This window comes from Eucalyptus grandis, chromosome 8, assembly GCF_016545825.1.
Source record: "Eucalyptus grandis isolate ANBG69807.140 chromosome 8, ASM1654582v1, whole genome shotgun sequence".
Lineage (NCBI taxonomy): Eukaryota > Viridiplantae > Streptophyta > Magnoliopsida > Myrtales > Myrtaceae > Eucalyptus > Eucalyptus grandis.
In genome coordinates, this window is record NC_052619.1 from 70,107,983 (window position 1) to 70,131,044 (window position 23,062).

Genomic DNA, 23,062 nt, shown 5'->3' on the forward strand with positions numbered 1-23,062 from the left:
TGTGCAAAACAAATGATAGACGCTCCAGGTGCGATTGCCGACATCATCTTGCCACGTCATTGTTGACCATGGACCATGACTAGTATTGATTGTTAGCCGTTGTTGATCGTTGACCAAAAGTTGATTGGTCATTTCTTAAGGCATTTCGATGCCCTGAATTTATTTTTAGTGTTATTTTCTCCATATTAGTGTTAGGATACACATGTAAGAGAGTTATGTTAAAGAAATCCCGCATCAAAGATTTAATATGGTATAAAGCAGTTAATATATCTTAGTTAACCCACAACTCATTAAATTAAGCTTTTGAGTGAATGTGGGTCTAATTAGATTTGTCAACGGGTTTGGATTTGGGCTTTCCCTTAGTAATCTTTTTGTGTGAAGATATTGAACTTTTGCTGCGTGTTCCCAATAAGTGGCGTTAGAGCCCATATTGTGGTTTTTGGGTAGGTGGGCATTTAGGTGTAATAACGAGAGCTTGTAGAAAGTTGATGTAGAAGGATGCCTGAATTAAGAGTGAGTTGGCCTAACAATGAGCTCACACGTAAGGAGGAGATTATTAGGATGCACGTGTAAGTGAATTATGCTAGAGAAATCCCATATCGAATAATTGATGTGGTGTATAGTAGTTAATATTTTTTAATTGACCCATTATTCTTTAATTTAAACTTTTGAGTGAAGGTATGTTTAACTGGATATATTAACGAGCTTGAACTTGGGCTTTCCTTAGCGATCTTTTCAGGTGAAGATATTAGACTTCTGCTATGCGCTCCCAACAATTAGCACTCCAAATATTGGTTTATTAGTATTCCTTATGACTTGTATGGTAGTGTTCATCGTTACAATCTTCTTTGAGTCTTGGGTAGTGCTGGTTTTGTGCCTCTTCATCCAACCGAATGCACAAAGTTAGAACCTCATGTTCGTCTATGTTGCTTCCTTACGTATGACATTAAGTACAAAGGGTATAGATGTTGGGATCCTGACCCTAACTATTTCTAGGTGTCTTGTCATGTCACATTTTGGGAACACAAGACATTATCATATTTTCATCCTTTCGAACGTTCTCCTACGATTTGCATTTTCACCAATCCTTTAGTGTATTTATTCACTAAAAATGGTATAGTTAACTCTACTTTTGAATCTCCATCTTTGGAGTTGTCTTCTTTTAAACTTGATGCAATTACCTCTGATGATACTGCTTCGATAGCTCCTAAAATGTTTGCATCACATGTGGATTCTCCACCCTTGGTCATTCCCTCTTCTCCTATTCATTGTTCCACCCGCATAAGTCATTCTTATGTACAACTTCGTAATTTCCATTTTTAATATACTATTGCTTCTTTTCACGAACCTTGCACATAGAAAGGAATTAGTACTAATTCTTGGCAACAAGCAACGACAAATGAGATGCATGCTCGGGACAGATCTCATGATTGGGATTTAGTTGATTTGCCTCATGGTAAATCTATTATAGGCTGTAAATTGGTGTAAAATATTAAAATGAAGGCATATGGCACCATGGATCGCTACAAGCTAAGCTTAACTAATAGCGAGAGGCTTTACTCAAGAATACAAAATTGACTATGAAGAGATTATTACTCCTGTTGCACACCATACTTTTGTTTGCGATCTTCTTGCCGTTGTTGTGGTTAAGTGTTGGTTTTTATTGTAGACAGAGGTAGAAAATCCATTCCTAACTCACTGAGGAAGTTTGTATGGTGCCTTCCCTCGAATACACTCATCCTCCCGGCCAAGCGTGTCAATTACGTCGAGCATTATATAGCCTGAAACAAGCTTCTCGTGCGTGGTATTCCAAATTAAGCTTAAGCATGGAATCTCTACTCTAGTCCTTATGACCATGCTCCTACATTCAACACACATCTTTTGGATTTATTATGTTGCTCTTGTATGTGGACGACATGATTATTACTAGAGATGATCGTATTACATTTCAAAACTCTCACAATTTCCTAGTTAACAATTTAAATGAAAGATCTTGGGTGATTCAACTACTTTTTTGGCTTGGAGATTACTTCAAATCCCTCTAGTTATTATTTTTTTGAATGAAATGCACCACTGATCTTATTTCTTGAGTATGGCTCATTGACAATAACATTGCTCTCCCTCTTATGAGATCAATGCCGAATTTGATGCTAAAAATAGGACTCCTCTTTTGAACCTTACAATCTATCAACAGTTGGTGGATGGATACTCTTATATCTCTCACTAGTACTCATCTCTACATTCCGTATGTTGTTCATTTGTCAATTAGTTCATGATAGAGCCATGAACGACCCATTTTTCTATAGTCCTTCGGATTCTTCATCATAACAGGGGTAATTTATTTCATGATTTTCACTTTTTCACTCATTCATTCTACCTTAACGATGACAACTTATTTTGATGTTGATTGGCTGGTGACTCCCAAGATTATTGCTCCACTACGGGCTATTGCTTTTTCCTAGGTAACTCTCTTATTTCAAGGCATAGTAAAGAAAGATGACACAACTGCTAGCTCTAGTTCGAAAGCAAAATATCATGCTCGTGACTGATACGGCATCAAAATTATTATGGTTGCGATGGTTATTAAAAGACTTGTAAGTCATTCATAATGGAGGAACCGTCTTTTACTACGACACAACTCAAGTACTATCCAAATAACACACAATGATGTTTTCCATAAGTGCACCAACCACATTAAAATCAATTGTCATTTTATATGGTACCATGTGTGTTAGCACATTGTACGACTTTTCCCCGCTTCATCTATTGACTAGACTATTGATATTTTCACTAAAACACATCCACCTGGATTTTTTCAAGATCTTTTCTTTGAACTACAGTTGACTTCTTCTAAGTCACCTTGAGTTTCAGGGAGAAGGTAGAGATAATGCCTTGTTTCGTATATCTCTCAGTATTGTGTATTACTTCCCTAGTTGATCTTAATTGATTGTAATTGATATTGTTATGTTGCTTTAGATAGTCATCCAGTAAAGCTTATGAATAGGCTCATGTACTTTTCAATATGAAGTATTGAAATATGAAGAAAATTTATAAATTTATTTTCTGTATTATTCTTATTTATATCTTTTGGAACAAATTCATGATTTGGGGCAATCAGATCAAATCAAATGAAGGGCTTTCTCTAGGTTTACAGAAGGCAGATCGATACGGAACCAGGAAAAGGTCAAAGTCTTATCCGAGCATTGCTGTTGTTAAATGTTTCGTTTAGGTAGACCCTTTTTCCAACGAAACTTGCGGGCATAGCTTTATGTGATGTCTTAAGAGCTTCGTCATCATATGGAATCATACGATGTGAGTTGGGTTGTGATGGTTGGACCCCGACGATTTTAGTTTTGTCTTCACAGTCGTAGAAGTCCTTTGTTTTTTCCATCATATGCATCATCCAATTGCTAGTTCTCTAGTCTGAGACGCACATGATGTCTTTTAAATTCGGGGTCTTTGCTGGAGTGTAGGATGTTCTGTTCTTTTTGGGGAGGATTTTTCGGCAATTTTAACCGTACGATTTCAAATATGGCATCATCTCACTCAGAATCCACGCGGATAGAGCAGATAATCACCGAATTCTTTGCAAAGAGTCTCCACAGAATACTCGAATCAAGGAAACCAAGAGAAATGGTTCAATATAGCTCTTAGAGAATGCCCAGAAGCGTTAGAGAATCTCAATCTTGGGGGCCAAAGCAATCTTGAACCTGTGGTTGTTTTAATGTTGTACCATAATCGCGCACGAAACAAGAAAATTAATCAGACAAAAGTATGGTTTTCTATTTAATATAGCAAATACGTAATGCTCAAAAATCCTCTTTGGCATTCGACGACATTTTCCCACCAAAGTAAGTATTTTAAGTGTCGCACGTGAATAGATTAAACATTTTCATAATGGAGGAACCGTTATTTATTGTGACAATAGGAGTGCCATTTAAATAGCACATAATGACATTTTGACCATATACATTGAAAAACAAATAGTCATTCGATTTGGTACCATATGCATCATGGCACTATACTTTTGGGATTAATGATGCAATCTAGAGGGGGTGAATAAATTGTTTTGAAATACTTTGACAGTTTTGTGGAAATTGGCAGCTACTATGCAAAGATCAAGTCAAGCAGATATTTTAAATATTGTGCAAATAAGAGTGAGAGAAACAAGAGCACACAACAATATAATAGTTTGGATTTACCCCTATGCCTATGTCCATTGTCCACTCTAATGGCTACAAGTTGAGCTGGATTGTACTAATAATATGTTAGGAAAATTACAATAAGTAAACACCAATCCTATCACATAATAGATCACACTATGAGGAATCAGGTTTTGCTATCACTCTGTACACTTGATCTTTCATACAGTCACAAGCTAGCAAGAACACTACAGTGAAGATCATAAGACAAACAAACACTTTTTGCTAAGAACACAGCTTTTAGCTTTGGATTTCTATGTATTGCATGTCTAACATTTGGTTTTTGAGATCTAATCTTTTATAGAACCATCTTTAATCTTCTTGTTAGAGATGTCTTAAAGAAGGAAAGAGTCATTAAAGATTTATTAGTGCTAATGTTAAATATAGAACTGCCTATACAGTCTTTATTCTTGAACATTTCCAAGCTAGCCGAAAATAGCTTATGCTATTGTCCCTTCACCGATGGCTTTGACATGTCTGTCAAAAAGCTTGTTTTTGGTACTCTTAACTTCTTTTGGTTCTTCTGGTGCGCATATCCATACGACAACGACCATATTGGACTTTTGCAACAATTATCTAAATGGTAATTACTCCAACATCACCGTTGACATGATATCTCCAACATTAACACGAATATTATTTTTAGCTGATCTTTAAGTCCGCTGGTATGGTTTACAATTAGAACATATTTGTGATCTTTTTCCTTTCTGAAATTATCATGAACATTTGCAAATATTACAGTTAGCATTATATTAAGGAAAGTTTTGGGATCCTCAAAATTCTTTGAGATGTTTCTCCAACATGTACGACTCATTTCCTCGTTATCTGTTGACCAAATTGCTGATTTCTGTAGTAATACACAGCCACCTGGGTGTTTTTAAGATCCTTTCTCCAAATCACAGTTGACTTCTTCTATTTCACCTTAAGTTTGAGGGAGATATTCCCTTGATTTCATATATCTCTCATGATTGTGTATTATCTTCCTTAATTGTTTCTAACCGATTTTAAATGATATTGTAATATTCAATTACTTTAAAGTTATCCAGTAAAGCCTATAAATAGGCTCATGTACTCTTCAATATGAAATATCAAAATATACAAAAATTTTACAATTTTATTTTCCGCATTATTCTTATCTATACCTTTCAAAATAAAAATCATATATCCATAATGGGTCAATCAGATCAAATCAAAGTGGAGGGTTTTCTCTAGATTTACAGAAACGGATCGATACGGAACCAGGGAAAGGTCAAAGGCTTATCCAAGAAATACTGTTGTTAAATGTTTCGTAGGTAAACCCTTTTTCCACGATACTTACGGGCATAGCTTTATGTGATGTCTCACGTTGCAAGAGCTTCGTCATCATATGGAATCATACGATGCGAGGAGGGTTGTGATGGTTGGACCCTGACGAATTAAGTTTTGTCGCCACATTCTTGGAAATCCTTTGTCTTTTCCATCGTATGAATCAGCCAATTGCTGGTTCTCTAGTCTGAGGCGTACATGATGTCTTTTAAATTCAGCGTCTTTGCTGGAGTGTAGGATGTTCTGTTCTTTTTGGGGAGGATTTATTCGGCAATTTTAACCGTACGATTTCAAATATGGCATCATCTCACTCAGAATCCGCGCGGATACAGCAGACAATCACTGAATTCTTTGCAAAGAGTCTCCACAGAATACTCGAATCAAGGAAACCAAGAGATAAATGGTTCAATATACCTCTTAGAGAATGCTCAGAAGCGCTAGAGAATCTTGATCTTGGGGGCCAAAGCAATCTCGAACCTGTGGTTGTTGATGTTGTACCATAATCGATACGAGAGAAGAAAATTAATCAAACAAAGGTCTGGTTTTCTCTTTATTATAGCAAATACGTACTGCTCAATAATCCCCTATGGCAGTCCATGACGTTTTCCCGCCGAAATAATTATTTTAAGTTTCACATGTGAATAGATTAAACATTGTCTAGGCAATCTCGACTTTTTGTATCCTATGGTTGTTGAGCATCGAGAAGGCTCTCAATGGCCCTTTGTCGCGTTCCTGGCCGATTGACCTCAGCCATGTGACCGTCCAGAACCAGGTAAGTCCATTCATTGGCCAGTCCTCACTTCAAGGTATTGTTCGCATGGCTCATGTGGTGGAATGCTTTACTGAGTGCCGGACCGCACCGCGTCTCCTTTTAAATAAAGTATCTCGTTCCCAATCAAAGAATGAGTCTCGATTCAACCCGTGACTCTCATGAAGAGAGCAATATTAACTTTTGACTAGTTTGTGCAGGGATGACTAATCTCATCTTCGAACATCTTCCATGTATCATTCCTCTTATCAATATGTTCCTCACCCAAATTCTCTGACACTATTGCGGTGATTCAATTATCCCGTCCATTTCGCATCCCTCATGCTTCTTCTAGCATTGCCATGTCTTCATGGATCGGTTTGTCGGACCATGACACTTTTGCTTTTGCTTGGATATAACTGGTCCTTGCTTTACCTTGTCCAACAATAAAAATGCGTATTTGAATAATATTATCAAGAAGTGTACATAAAAGGAATTGCTAGCAATACTAATGTGATTTTTTAGGGATGACCGATACTTAAACTGAACTTTGGTCTAGGACAAAGCTTGGAAAGATATAATGAGGAGTAAGCGGTCTGAAAAAATTCGAGCTTAGTACTTATTGCTCTGATATCATGTAAAATTTTGTAGGACCACAATTTACTTTATAAAATTTTAAATTGTTAGATGAGGGCTTGACTTAATATTTAGATATTCTAACAACTCATAGCATGTGCATGTAACTAGTCACGAAAACCTCTCATATTGCCCAGATTCGTAATAACTATATGTGACTTCAAATTAGAACTATTCAGGCATGAATACAATAGTCCTTTCGTTCTCTCACCAATGCATTATCCCTGCAACGTGTTTTCATCTTTTGTTATAACAAATCCGATTTGTAACTATAGCCTTGAAATCATGCACTGATGAGATCGTTGTCTTCTTCCTCAATGGAGAGACGAATTTAGGGCCTGAGTTTTGCCGAGCCATTGATGTCATCACTCACGCCTACTGTTTTTGTTTATGTTAGCACTTTATTTATATCCTTCATCGACAAAGCAGCCCTTTGTCCATACATGTTAGACGTAGCCATATCTTTCAGGACGGGTCACTCATATCGAATCAAATGAAGGGGTTTCTGCCGGTTTAGAGAAGCGGGTCGATGCTAAAGCAGGAAGATGTCAATGGGGTTATCCAAGTATTATTCTCATTGGATGCTTCGTTAGGTAAACCGTCCTTCCACTAAACTTGCAGGCATTAGCTTTATGCGATGTCTTACGTTGTAAGAACTTCGTCATCATATGGAATCATACAATGTATGTTAGCTTGAGTGAGTTAGACCCAGACGACTCTAGTTTTGTCGCCACGCTGTGCGAATCCTTTTCTTTTTCCTTCTTATTCTTTCCATTACATCAGTAAAATATTATGAAATCATTGAGCGTGTAATGAAAACATTAATGGAAAGATAGAGAAGCATGTTCGTGCAAGTAACGTTTTAAAACAGGAAGTAAACTCTCACCTTTGAGCGTGTAATGAAATAGAAGGGGGTCTGGATAACTATCGACCTAATATAATTAGCTGTGAAGCATTGTCACCACCGTCGTGCGAATTCTTTTATTTTTTTATTCTTATTTTTCGTATTACATCAGTAAAATAGTATGAAATCATTGAGCATGGCATGAAAACGCTAATGGAAAGATAAAGAAGCACGTTCGTGCAAGTAACGTTTTAAATTAAGAAGTAAACTCTCATCTTTGAGCGTGTAATGAAATAGAAGGGGGTTGAGATAACTATCGACCTAATATAATTAGCTATAGCGCAGACACTTAACTACCAGATTTATACGACGTTAAATCAATGGAAGCTGGCGTGAGCTCATGGCGTGCGCTGTTAATCAGTTTTCTTTTCTTTCCTCCTCGTCAACCCTTTCTCTTGTTTTTACCACAAATAACAAGTTCTCATAATATCAACTCGTTCTATTTGATGGAGTGATCGAGCAAAGAAATGACTTTAATTAGGGTGCTACATTAAAATCAGTCGCGCTTAATTACAACTCCACATTCATACTCGTTCTTTCATTGGTGTTTAAACCATTCGTAGATTTCTTCTACTTTTCTAAAGTACATGTAAAGAGAGTTGAATTAGCATGGAAAAAAGAATTTGCGACATACATGCGCGGTGTCACCAACCAATCAAGTTGAGATGGCTTATTAAATTGGTGACACCACATGGCCATGTTGATGTGAAGTTAGCACTACGTTATCCACCTCTAGGGAATGGATTCATATCGATCACCAAAGTTCCAAAGCTAAAGAAGGACAAGATGAGCATATTTGTGCAAGTAGCATGCTGAAAACAGAAAGTCAAAACTCCCAAAACACAAATTTGACTCATCAAAGAGAAAGAAGCTGGACGAGATGAGCACGATGACCCGAGTAGCGTTTCTTCCAAGAACTCGCTGGCTTTGGATATCAAACTGCCATATAAAGTTATTAATTCCATGCAAACATTGGCATATTCGACCCAGAAAGACAGAAGACACTCACTCTAATTGAATAAAGTTGTTAATTCCATGCAAATCTATTCCGATTGATTACATTAAATTACAATTCTTTTGGATACTAACTAGCTTGCCAGCAATTGAGTGGTCGATTTCAGCCTCCCCATATAGCCACATCTATATATATGTGTGTGAGTTCGTGTACACCTATCATATCTTCTTCGTTTTCCCAAAATCCTAGTCTTTTAAACCTCCATAGGCCAAGACTAGCCAGCGTGTCGACGGTACTCTGACTGCCGCCATGATGACGAGTTTTGCCACCTTGACCTATGTCTTACTTCTCATGGCACTAGTCATCTTATGCACTATTATCAAACAATTTTGGTGCAAAAGCGGCAAAGGAAAATCCGAGCCGCTCCCACTCCCTCCAGGGCCCGCATCGTGGCCAGTGGTCGGCTGCGCCCCACACATGGTCTGGAACAAGCCCACTGCCCGGTGGATCCTTCGTTGGATGGAGGAGATGGACACCGGCATCGCATGCTTCCGCATAGGGAATACGCACGTCATTACCGTAACCGACCCTAAGATCGCCCAGGAGTTCCTCAAGAAGCAAGATGCCACGTTTGCGTCGAGGCCTGGCTTGATGGCGGCACGAGCGTTCAGTGGTGGCTACGTGACAGCCGTCATCTCTCCCTATGGGGAGCAGTGGAAGAAGATGAGGCGGGTCTTAACGTCAGAGATAATATGCCCGGCGCGACACAAGTGGCTCCACGACAAGAGGGCCGAGGAGGCCGACAACCTAGTGAAGCATGTCTTCAACCAATGCAAAAGCCTAGGGCAGGTGAACTTGAGGCATACAACAAGGCACTACTGTGGGAATATGATAAGAAGGTTGGTGTTCAACAAGAGGTATTTTGGCAAAGGAAGGAAAGATGGAGGACCAACCATTGATGAAGAACAACATGTGGACGCACTATTCAATGCGCTAAATTATCTCTATGCATTCTGTGTTTCGGATTACTTCCCATTCCTGGTGGGGCTTGACCTTGATGGGCATGAAAAGGTAGTGAAAGATTGGACGAGGACTTTTCAGAGGTTGCATGAGCCCATAATAAACGACAGAATCAAACGACGGAGGGACGATTCGAGTTTGCAGAGCAATAGAACAGATCCTCAAGACTTGTTGGATGTTCTTGTTATGCTTAAAGACTCACAAGGGAAGCCATTGCTAACGCCTCATGAAGTCAAAGCACAGGCAACGGTGAGAAAATTATTCTTTCTTAGCAAACTATAGGAGGTTATATATTTGGTTAAGACGACTTTGTCACTAAAATTGTACGAATAGAGCCTTACAGCTACCCTTAAAAAATCCTAAAGAAAGACTTCCCTCCCTATATAGAAAATTACCTATAATGTGTGAAGTCAATCCCCAAAAAATCCTAAAGAAAGACTTACCTCTCTATATATAAAATTACCTATAAGGTATGAATTCAATATCCTGGCGTCCTAAAGTCAGTGTCGTTAAACTGTCCCAAAAGATTCTTAGGAAGATTTTCCTTATAATCCGTACATATTTAACTTTACTTTAATTTGCATATTGTGGTTATAAATTAGATTTCAAGTTAACTTAAGATGCAGACGTTTTTGTGCATCTTGACATGTGTAGGAAATTATGATGGCCGCGGTGGACAATCCATCAAACGCAGTGGAATGGGCAATGGCGGAGATGATAAATCGGCCTGAACTCCTTAAGAAAGCCAAAGAAGAAATAGATAGGGTTGTGGGAAAGGAGAGATTAGTGCAAGAGTCCGATATCCCCCAGCTCAACTACATCAAAGCATGTGCTAGGGAGGCCTTTAGGCTCCACCCAATCGCACCCTTCAATGTCCCGCACGTCGCCCTGTCGGATGCGGTCATGGCCGGCTACCGTATCCCCAAGGGAAGCCACATCCTCATTAGCCGGCTGGGTCTTGGCAGAAACCCTGAAGTGTGGGACGAACCCCTCAAGTTCAAGCCTGAGCGGCATATCACAAGTGACACCGAGGAAGTCTTGCTCGCAGAGCCCGACCTGCGATTCATTTCCTTCAGCACGGGCCGGCGCGGGTGCATCGCCACGCAGCTTGGGACAACGATGACAGTGATGCTTCTTGCTAGGCTAATCCAGGGTTTTAACTGGAGTCCACTCGCTAATGATTCGAGCATCAATCTTAAAGAGTCAAAGGATGACTTGTCCCTCGCCGAGCCATTGGTTGCTCAAGCCAAGCCGTGCTTGGTAAAACATCTCTATCCAAAATAGAGAAGTATGTGACTTTAGGATGTGCAGGACATGTGTATTGGGAACCTTGATCTTTCCATGTGACATCTCAGAACATAACCTTCTCAATATAGAATTATTATAGGCTACTTGTTGTGAAAACAATCTAATGTTAACAATTTCATGCATCATATAATACAAATAAAAGAGGCCTATTGTGTTTATGTAAAAGGATCCAAGGGTAGTTTCTATCGAGAAAACCTCCTATTATTTTTGAAATTGACAAAACAATCCGTGATTCCTTACGAGCTTAATATATGCAAAGGTTGTTTATGCCTAGAGTAATATTGATGTAAAAGGAACTTGGATGTGCAAAATGAAAAGATTCGAAATAGTTGGAACAACTTATGTGAACAAGTCTAGAAGAATAGGCAGTTCAAAAAGATTAAGAGGTACTGAGGTGAATATTTTACAAGATCTACACCACCATCATACTCAAAGTACCTAACGAGATGCAATTGGATATAACCAGGAAACTCAATATAATCAAAGTTTGTTACCACTAGAAGCCTCATATAAGTGGAAGTTTGACATAACCGAAAAGCCAGATATAACCAGGAATTGCTAATATAAGGATAATAGCCTTGTTACGTGCTTTGAGGATAACATTATGAGATAAGTTATCTCACCTTTTGACAGCTTATGATCAAGTATGGATTCATATTTTGGAAGAAAGTGATCGACTATCAATCTCAAAGATTATCTATGCAGAAGATATCAATTATGTGTAATATTTTGGTTGATTGACAATCATCACAAAGACAAGTTACTTTTCATAATCGAGCAACTCTATTTTTGGAAACCAAAGATTTTATAATATGAGTGACAAAATATACGAGACTCCGATTTATTGACTTCAATGGCTAAATTGAATTGCTCGACAATCGTCCAATGGTCAACTTGAAGAATGATCCTCATGAAGATTGTCCAATGGGTAGATTGGATGCTGAGGAGTATAGAATGAGATCAACAAGACGTTAGAGAAAGAGAGTTCCATAGTGCAAAAATCCAAATACAAAGAAAGCTTTACATTCGTCAATTGTCTTATTGACCATACTGAAATTGTAATATCTTGAGAAGTGTCGTCGGTGTGACAATTTGTGCTTAGGTGTAAGATCGAGAGTCCAAACATATCCAAAGTTACGACTATGGTGTCCCAAAGATTCCGATTTTACACTTATCGAAAATTCTAAGGGAAAAAATGTCCAAAAAGTCCTAAACCTTTTGCACTTTTACTAATTTAGTCCTAAATTTTTTAATTTTGTCAAATTTAATCTTGAGTCTTTTCACTTATTGCCAATTGAGTCCATTGGCCAATTTTGGCAAGAAATCACTAACGTGAATGCCGGTGATGCTATGTAAGACTAAGAGTGAGCATGGTCTAGGTAGATAGTTCTCACCTTAGAACTAGGAATCGCCTATTAAGGACATGTTCCAAAAAATTGGAATCGAGAACCGTCTGCTGGTTCCATAGACCCACCTGAGAACCAGACCATCCAGTTCCCTGGTGGGTCCATGGAACCAGTCCCACCAAGCTTCACGCACTCAATGCAACATTTTCCAACAAGCCAAAGCAAAGAAAAAAAATAAAAATAAAGAACTTCCCTATTCTTAATTATAAGAGTAGTAAAAAGATTGGACTCATATTAAAAGTTAAGAGTCGAAACCGTGAGTCAATGGGCGTTGAGCTTGAGAATTGAGGCCTATGAGAAGTGAGAGGTTAGACAAGATGAGCACTCAATTAATGGGGGTTGAGCCTTAAATTAAGGATTTCAGTGTTTTCATTTTTCTTAATTATTTTGGTTGGAAATTTTTCTTAAAATTAAATTTATATTTATATATTACTAGTTCGGTCCATATGGGGGGTGGGTGGTTCCACACTTATAATTAGGAACCGAACCAATACTCATCAGTTCCAAAAAATTAGAACCAAGAACCAAACCGGTTCTCTTGGGAACCATCGATTCCGGTTTAGTCTGGTTTGGTTTTTGAGCAGTTCGAGCGGTTCTTGGTTTCTTTGCACACCCCTACGTATGACCACCAACGCTGACATAGATAATTTTAAATAATATTTTAATATAGGTTGAATTTTATCATTTTTTTTTTTTTTTGCTTGCTTCTTTTCCTTTTACCACTAGCCAACCACTGGCCAGGGGCCACTGGCCATGGTCAGCCAGCTGGCCTTGCTTGCCATAGGCGAGGCCTAGCCAAGCAAAGGTGAGCCTCTGTGAGGGCCAGCCTTGCCGAAGCCAAGTGAGGCCAACCCTTGCCCAGGCCAATGCGGCTTTGTTAGTTGTCACCTTCGCTTGAGTGATGCTGCCTTGGCCTAGGCGAGGCTAGCCCTGGGCTAGGCTTGATTTGGTGAGGCTGGCCCTCGCCTAGGCTAGGGTGGCCTTGCTCGGCATGGCTGTCGTTTAGTTGACTCTCGCCTTGGCCGCTCTAGGCTAGGTGAGGGCCAACCTCATTGGTCGACCCTCATAGGGCCTCACTTGGGCGAGGGATCCTCTTGCTGGGGCTTGCCCTTGCTCGGCTAGGCCTTGCCTATGGTAGGTGAGGCCATCTAGCAAGCCATGGCCAGTGGCTATTCACATGCAAAACGAAAAGACGTAAAAGAAAAAAATAAGAAAAAAATAAGAATTTAAAATATATTAAAATATTATTAAAAATTGTTAATGTCATTGTCCGTAGTTCTACATGGCACTGACGGTATCCATGATAGTGATTTCCGGTCAAAATTGGCAAAATTAAAATATTTAGAATTGAATTGGCAAATATGTAATTGGTTTATGACTTTTTGGATAATTTTCCTGAAATTCTGATGTTGACTTTGTTGGATGTTGAATCCATAGAAAAAGCAATTCAGGGGTTCGCCAACGGAGGACGGTCAAAATTACTGATGGAGGATATCAGCAAGGTTTCAAAGGATGAGACCGACGACAAAGAGATCATCCCTGAGAAATCAGTACAATCCGAGCCAAGAAAGGCTGAAACTTCTTGTAAGGGTAAGGAGAAAGAGGGAGAGCCCTTAGCAACACCTGTGGCTGAGTCTGAATCACATTCTGAAGAGAAGAAGGACGATAACGACGATCGTTTCTTCGAGGATTTTGACCCAAGGCCTAGATTTCCCAAAAAAAGCTCTTTCAAGTCTAGGTTCTTCAAGTCCCAGGCTCGTGGTGATTTCTGTAATTCTTTACTGTCTAGGGGAGTTATACCTCATAAAGTATTTTCTAAGCTATAGAACCAATCATTTTTTGAAAATTATATTTTAAATCTGGACTTTTCTATGAAACAAACCTATCCTAATATTTATGTAGAACACTAAATTAGAACTTTTCAGGCAGTCGATGCTAAGTCCTTTCGTTCCCTGACCTATCATCATTCATATATCTTAATATATACATATATGAGGTGAGGAAGGAACGACTGTAATCTAACTTAATATTAAATTACTTACATGTATATATAAAGATACATGCACCAACTCTTTATGGTTTCTTCCAGCAAATTCTTTTTTGAAGTTCTTGCAAATTTATCTTTCCAACGCTTTAAATTTCCCATACCCTTTACCATTCTTGCAACCTTTGATTTCCAGTACCTACATTTGAATTTTTTTTACTTTTACAGGCATTTATATTTCTATTCAAAATCAACAAACAACCCATTTTTTTTTTTCTCAAAATCCATCAATTTCATCCACACTTTAAGATTTTCACTTGGCGAAACGATAATTACATATAACATTAAACTAAAACTATTTAGCGCAAAGTTCTTCCGTTCTCTCACCTATCCATTGTACCTATGAATGCATAATGAGAAAAGTGTTAGAAAAGTCCCACACCTATTTCATTGGTGCCAATTTAGTACTAAATCTTTTGACTTGGTTTCTATGGCACCCCTCGATGGCCCCAATTTGTTAGGGTCGCCACAGATTACTTGCCACTCATCCTATTACATGCCAGTCTATTGACTTTTATGATTAAAATGAAACCACAATTCATAGGGGTTGATCAATGGAATTCTTTACCATTTTTTTTGTAAAGGTCTCAGCGCAGTTCATCAGCGGAAGTATAAACAAGTCTCACCATCTCTCCCTCCAATAACCATAATGCAATGCACACCAATTACGCACCAGAAGAAAAGATAAAGCCGATTCACTTTTATTTATATTTTCATGATGGACATTCAGGTTGATACAAAAAGGCCAAGATTTTTAACTATACTTGGCTATACCTAAAAGAGAACTCGACCCTATACTAAACATGTACATCCCTCCATCAACAAGTGTCGACTATCCCCAAAAAGAAAGCGCCGGCTCCCACCAGTTCTACGTGCCATCACACCCACCCCGGTGCATTGGGCGGCGGCGGCGGCGGTAACATCCCTAGCATCACCCCATTGTGTCGAACGTGAACAGACAAAAACTCTTGGATGATAGGACGATCAGCTAATCCCACGTCATACATCATCAATACTCGAACTCGGACATACTCCAAACCAGGTATACTAATACAGGAATGCTCGGTGCACTCCACCTCGACGTCAGTAGGTATGCCATAGAAGGTACCACGCACAACTGGTGAAAGAGGCATCTTTCTAATGTGAAATGTTAATCCCCAAAAGGGATGAGTACAACCACTCAGCAGTAAATATCCGCCACACTACACAGTGCATCAAACAGACAATGAAGGTATCATGAATAAAACACATATTATTCATGCATTCAAGCATACCTTACATTGCAGCCATGCATATATCACCATGCCATATGTGCATATACCACCATGCACATATCATCAAACAGTCATGCATATATCACCATGCCATATGTGCATATACCACCATGCACATATCATCAAACAGTCATGCATATATCACCATGCCATATGTGCATATACCACCATATACTTGATACAGTCTCAATCAATTTTTGTTTTTTAATCTTTCTAAGGACCAATGTTTGCATCCCTCAATTTATCGCTTGCATCCAACCTGGCATCACGAGGAACCTCTAGCACACACCTCTGGGCATCTAGCACACACACTCCGGGCATCTTGTACCCCAACTAGCATCACGAGGTATCCCCTCAGCACACACCTCCGAGGCTTTCGGTACACACCTCCGGGCATCCCGAAACTCCTGAGGACATTCGGCACACACACTCTGGGCATCTGGTACCCACACTCCGGGCATCTCGAAACTCCTGAGGTATTGTCGGCTCACACCTCCGACGGTCTTGTTATTATCTCAATTTATATTCACATACGAATCTCAATTTCAACATGGCATTTGATGCATCAATATCAAGAGTCTCAACCAGCTTTTAATGCCATATAACATGCCATATGTCATCACATATGCAGCAAAATCAACCACTCAAAGCATTGCATCACATGGAAAAATTCATTTATTTTTGATAACACATCAATTTTTAGATAAAACAGAATACACTCCTTTGGTTAAAACTCTAGGAAAATTAGTAAATGGTATAAATAAATTCTGAAAACTTGACACATTATAGATGAGACCTAAAGGCAGATATCTCATGAAGAACACCATACCAAAATAATCTCACACAAAACAGTACGGTCCATGCATCACAGTCTTCAAAATTTTAACACTTCAGCTTGCACAGTTTCGGAAGTAATTTAAATTAAATATTGAATTGAACTCCGAAAATTCTGAAATTTTAATATGTTATAGAAAAGTCCTAAAGGTAAATATCTCGTGAAGAATTCGAATCCCAAATCGTTCTAGATTAACAGATATAGAAGATTAATTCTCCCTGTTCTCGGTGTCATTTTTCCAGATTATCTTCTTTCAAAGGAAACTCGTTTCACCGATCTACATATGTCCGTTTCTTCTAAATTTTCAGTATGTTATACCTCAGAATATTACCTACAACATTCATTAAGAATACATGATCAAATTTTAATTGTATAATTTTATAAAAATCACAGAATCATACTAGGTCGAGGTAGCATTTTCCCAGATCCAGTTTTTTCAAAGGACAACGATTTTACCGACCTATTTTTGTTCGTTTCCTCTAAATTTTTGATATGTTTTTCCTCAAGAAGTATAATACAACTTTCATTAAGAACTCAAAGCAGTCCACGAAATCACTGAAGGTCAGGACAACAAATTCCAGATCTAATCTCTCCAAAGGAAAATTATTTCACCAGGCAATACTTGTACGTTTTGTCTCAAATTTTAGTATGTTATTCCTCAAGATGTTATCTACAACTTTCATGAAGAGATTGAAGTAATATTTCAACTAAAAAGTCACATGAAGCTCACAAATGCGTGAAGGGTCGGACTGGTTTTTCCAGAAAACATCATGCTAGGCCAACGAATTTCTCCCCATAGCTTTGACCTTTCATCACATCTACCTCAACTAAAATTTACCATCTTCTACACACACAACACAGCAAGCAAATAGTAGGTTTTAGGACTCTACTTGCCTCGAATTTATACTCAAAACAGCGACAAATGGTGGGCAAAGCGGCGAACGAACGACGGCGAGCTAGGCGGACGATCGGTGGACGGACCTCCCTCCTTCCTCTCACATGCACGGCCTCTCCTTTCTCTCTTCCTTTCTTCCTTTCTTTCTCTCTTTCTCTCCTCTCTCTCTCGAACGACTCTCCCTCTTCCTCTCCTCTTTCTCTCGCTTAATCCGCCCCCCTCACTCTCTAATTTCTTCCCCCTCATGATTAACAATCATGATCTTTGCATGCTGACGCCACTTGACAATTGCCATGCATGATGGGCTTGAATCCGGTTGGGCTTGGGCCAGCTTGGTCGACGGCAGCTCCTCCTCTCCCTTTGGGCTTCGTGGGCCAGACCCATGTGGCCGAATGGTAGGTGATCTTGGGTTGGTCTTGGCCTAAGAGTCTTGGCCCACTATTCTCTAATTTAATCTACTAATATCTTCCACTCAAATAAATTCCTAACTTACAAAAATAATATGGCCATAATACTTGAAGTCATAAATCCATAAATTCCAATTTATAACACACATGACCAATGATAGAATTTTCTTTCCTATCAAACTAATTATCCACTAAAAGCTTGGCCATAAATCTCATTGCAAATTATGAATTAAATAGCTACAATATAACTTGATGGTACTTCCATCACCTATTCATAGACTTTAATGCTTCTAAAGATTGCCATGAATTTTGGGATGCCATAGTTTCAATTCAATTCTAAACCATCTAATCATGCCAATTTAGTCCTAAACTTTTTGACTTAGTGTCAATTCAGTCCTTTTGGCTAATTTAACTAGATATTGTTGACATAGACGCTGGTCGGCTTACATGACACTGTTAGTGTTGACATATATTATTTATAATAGTTTTTCAATTTTTTTATTAGTTTTATGATTTTTTTCCTTTCTTTTTTTCTCTCCTTCATTTCTTCTTCCTTTAGGCAATGGTCACCACCAGCCACAAACAATGGCTAGGCAGGCTGGCGTTGCCTGGCCATGGCAAGGTTGAGCCTTGATGAAGGCTTCCATCACCTAAGCCAAGATGATGCCCTATGAGGTTGTCCTGGCTTTGGCAAGGGTCGGCCTTGTTAGATTTGGCAAAGGGAGCCATTGTTGGGGTTGTCCTGGCCTAGGCGAGGCTAACCATGGTCGATGGTCAGCCATTGCCTATGACCAGTGGTCGGCCACCGCACAAAGGAAGAAGAAAGGAAGGAGAGGAAAAAAGAAAGGGAAAAGAAAAGAAAAAATAAAGAAAGAAAATCATAAAAAATAATAAAAATTGAAAAATCATTAAAAATTATTCACCTTAGCACTGGTGATGTTATATAAGCCGGCCGGAGTCCACATCAACAATATTCGACCAAAATTAGCCAAAAGGACTGAATTGGTATAAAATCAAAAGGTTTAGAACTATATTGGCATTATCTCAAAAGGTTGAGGATTAAATTGGTACAATTAACATGTTTAAGACTAAATTGATACCAAACTAAATTGACACTATTAAAAAGTTTTGGACTATATTGATATTAATGCAATAGATTTAAGATATTTTTGATACTTTTCCCTATGCATCATACATATACATACATATATCCACCAACTCTTCATGATTGCCTCGTCTCTCTATCCCCCTATCTTTTTTTCATATTTTGTTATTACAAATCCGATTTTCAACTATAGCTTTGAAATGTTTCTTGCTTTTCTTGTTAGCCCTAGCCAATGTATTGGCCAATGGAGCCGCTACTTGTGAAATAAAAACTCCCATCAATTGCTACAAGCTTGGTTTCAGCTTGGTGGCATGGCTCAAGCCGTATGAGCCCGCGGGTGACTGGTCAAGTGTTGAAACATGCTGGTGTAGCGGAAATCGTGTACCAACTAGATCATTCTCTACCTCAATGGAGAGACCGATTAAGGATCGAGTGTTGCCGAGCCATCGTTGTCATAAGTCATGACTATTGGCATTACTAATGTTAATACTTTGTTGTGCTCTTTATTCTCAAAGGAGCCGATTGTTCATTACATATTGGATGTAGCCATCGAGTCAATCAGATCAAATCAGATGGGGGGTTCTCTAGATCAACCGAACCCGAAAGAGGTCAAAGGGTTAGTTAAACTGTTCTTGCAAGGAACTCGCGTGCAATAAACTTATGTAATGCACCTCACGTTGCAAGAGCTTCGTCATCATATGAATCATCGAATGTGCTTCTTTTCATTTCTTTAAATTATTTCAATCAATGACTTTCAGTCTTCATGAGTAAAATAGTATGAAATTCTAGTGTCTTATTCACACTATGGGAATGGAAGAGCATGCGCATTGCCTCTAGCCAAAATGGCCAAAAATTAGTTAACTCTACAAGGTTCGCTGCTTATAAGATCAAGTGTCGCATGAAAGAATTCATTTTGGATAAACTAAAATGTTGAACTATTTTAAAGTGTTGCATGAGAGTTTGGCTCCCGATTCTATCAGGAAACTATTGAAATACAATTTAGTTTTGCTTGTCGATCTATTGCTGCGCTCTGATGAAAATTCTAATGGAGTTAGATCAAGATTTTGAGGATATAGTGTCATCACTCACGACTACTGGCCTGAGTTTTACAGAGAGGATAAAAAGTTATTTTTGATCTTCACTCTCATCATGCCCATGATATGCACTAACTTGATTGTCATTTGAAAAGAATGGAAATGTAATTATTGGAGAACATTTTCAAGTGATTTTGATGATGCCCAAACTATCCTCAGTATGTTACTTATTATATTGTATGCAGATGTTTGCACTAAAAGATTGTGCAACATCCATGGTTTAATTCATTGGAAAGAAGTTCACAAATGTCTTATTATGACAAACAACACTAGTTAACCTAAAAGATTAGTTATTGATAATATTTATGTCGAAGTTGTAAAGATCAAGTTGATGGTGATGTAACAATCAAGTACATCGGATGATATCTGTGACATCATGAATTTCCAACTCAGTTTCGATTAAATGAAATGGGCTTTTCATCGACACGCCTATGGTCCTTTTTCTCTGAGTTGGCTACTCACGAGATAACTGATTTACTAGGTGAAGCCGTTAAGGGATATAAACGCGACAGACTTGAGAATTCGATTAGAAATCGAATACTCGATCGTGCTAATTGGCAAGGGTCAATACGACACCGTTATAATCAATTAGAGATCGGAGATAGGTCGATTCAACAGAGGCATGTAATTAAATTGTGGGTGATTCCACCTAATTGCAAAATTCACGTCGAACGACACTAAACCGATTTTTCTATCGATTCTATACTCGGTACCCGTAATTGAAACCTTGAGATTTTCACGACAACCGAGAGTCGTCTATGAGTTGGAGATGCACAATGTGGATAAAAAATAATCGACCACAGGTCAAACGCGCTAAAAATTCCTAAAAATTACCCGGTAGGTTAGGTCACGCTAAAATTGTGTTTAATTGAAATTAACCATGAAATTGAACCTAGTTTTAGGAATCGAAAGTTCTAGTGCGTCTCGATTTATTTTTGAGACGTTGACCCGTCATTTGAAGAATTTTCGGCGAGCCCGGAATTTTTACAGAAAATCAATTTCGGACAATTCGGAAAAGAAAAGAAATTCGGATGGGAGAGAAAATTTGCTATTTTGCTGTCCAACTTAGTTATTTGTAGGAATTTATGTGCAAGAAAGTAAATGGGGGACCAAGAGATTGGCATGGAGACTTTTGGGACCAATAAATGAGGAATTAAGATATTTGTTGCTAGAAAACCAAAAGCACCTCCCCGTTGTAGTGTTCATGGTTTCCTCTCTAGAGGAGATTTTGCTACTGTTGTTGCGTGCTGTGGTGGAGCTGCTCCCGGGTGACTTGGACCGGCGGTTGTTGCTAGTTTTTTGTGTTTGGGCGCGCCTTCCCTTGTGTTCCAAACCCTCCGAAGCGATTGAGCTGGTAAGCCTTTCTTCGGCTGCGATGCTCCTTCTACTCTAGGGTTTGGGGTTTCTTCCCGTTGTGATTTCTAGTTCGATGGCTTTGTCCTCTATGGTGGTCTCTAGCTTGGGTGATAAGGCCCACAAGGCAGCGAAAGGATCATGGGTGCGAAGCCTCCTAAGGCTTTCTCCCTCATCCTCTCGTGAGCCCTCATCTCCAGGGGCTGGTCGAAATTCAAGATCCCTCGAAGCTCATCTATTCGACAATTTGGTGGCCCAGCTAGATTCGAACAAGGCTCCACCTGTCTTGGATGGTAGACGCGGGCGTAGCCAAGCGAGACCCTCTGCCAGTAAGGCTCAATCCAAAAACTAGCAAGGGAGGGGCTCGAAACCTCCTCCAGCACACTCATGGGTTAGTGTTGCTAAGCTAGCAACTAAGGGTTATGATTTAACCTATGTGCCACCTACCTTAGTGGATAATAAACTTGTTGTTACCTTGTCGAAGGAGATCTTGGAGGTCATCGACCTGAAGTGGCATGATGTCTTGTGGGCTATTATGTGGGGAAGAAGCTCCTGTTCAAGATGATTGAAAATGCCCTGAAGTATGCATGGGGACAAAACTTGGCTGAGGTGATGATATCCCCTGACCGAGAGTTCCAAAAAGAAGATACTCGATGAGGGACCGCTTACGGTAGCGAGAGTCCCGTTGATTCTCCAGTAATGGCATTTGCTGTTGGAGCTCAAGAAGAACAACCAAACCTCGGTTCCTGTTTGGATAAGGCTCAAGAACATTCCTTATGCTTTTTGGTTAGCACCTAGGATTAGTGCCCTTGCGAGTGTGGTGGGTAAACCTTTGTTTGTTGACCTCCGCATTGAACAGATGAAGACGATCTCATACACTAGAGTGTGTGTTGAGATATCAACCTCTCATCCCCGGTGCAACTCTATAGACGTTGTCCTGAAGGGTGAAGCTCGGACTATGACTATTGAATACGAATGGCAACCACTTTTGTGCCCAAGCTGTGGTATGTTCGGACACAGGTGTGCCAACCCAACTAGCACTAATTTAGAGAAGAGCCCTTAGTCGGTCCCAGCGGAAGGAAGTCTAGTTGACCATGAGAAGGCTCTCGCCCTTACCCCTACACCTGCTGCTGACCTAAGGACCTCAGTGCTTGAATGGGTTCAGGTCGGGGGAAGGAAAAAGCAACAGTCTTTGGAGAAGAAGCAGCAGGCTGAATTACCAAGGGTGGCTTCATGGATCACGAAGTTGAGGGAGCCTGTTGCAATGGATAGAAGTGCTATATCAAATCGTTCTTCACAGCAGGGAAAGAAAGAGCTTTCAATGGTTGGTGGGATTTCTTCTCCTCCTTTGGTTGTCGTCAGCAAGGAAGGCTCCTTTTCCTCTTCTTCGGCCTCGAGCTCCGAAGATGAGCTAGATGAATTTGACGCAAGTCAGATCAGTAGCTTCAATGAAGATGAGGCCTTGGGGGTGCCCTCCTCTCTCGAGGTTGGCTCCTACAAAAAGGCTGATTAGTTCTCAACAGGACTTCCCTCTAGCCTTACCCCCTGCTTCTCCTCCCAAGTTGGTGAAG

General features: G+C 39.4%; 1 protein-coding gene across 1 annotated transcript; it reads left to right on the forward strand.

Annotated features, from left to right (window-relative positions):
• Positions 1-9,024: 9,024 nt before the first annotated feature.
• On the forward strand, positions 9,025-11,127 carry LOC104417845 (tyrosine N-monooxygenase). The gene is made up of 2 exons (XM_039318395.1): positions 9,025-10,019; positions 10,425-11,127. The coding sequence occupies exons 1-2, from the start codon at positions 9,060-9,062 to the stop codon at positions 11,052-11,054; spliced, it is 1,590 nt and encodes a 529-aa protein (XP_039174329.1). The 5' UTR covers positions 9,025-9,059; the 3' UTR covers positions 11,055-11,127.
• The last annotated feature ends 11,935 nt before the right edge of the window (positions 11,128-23,062 follow it).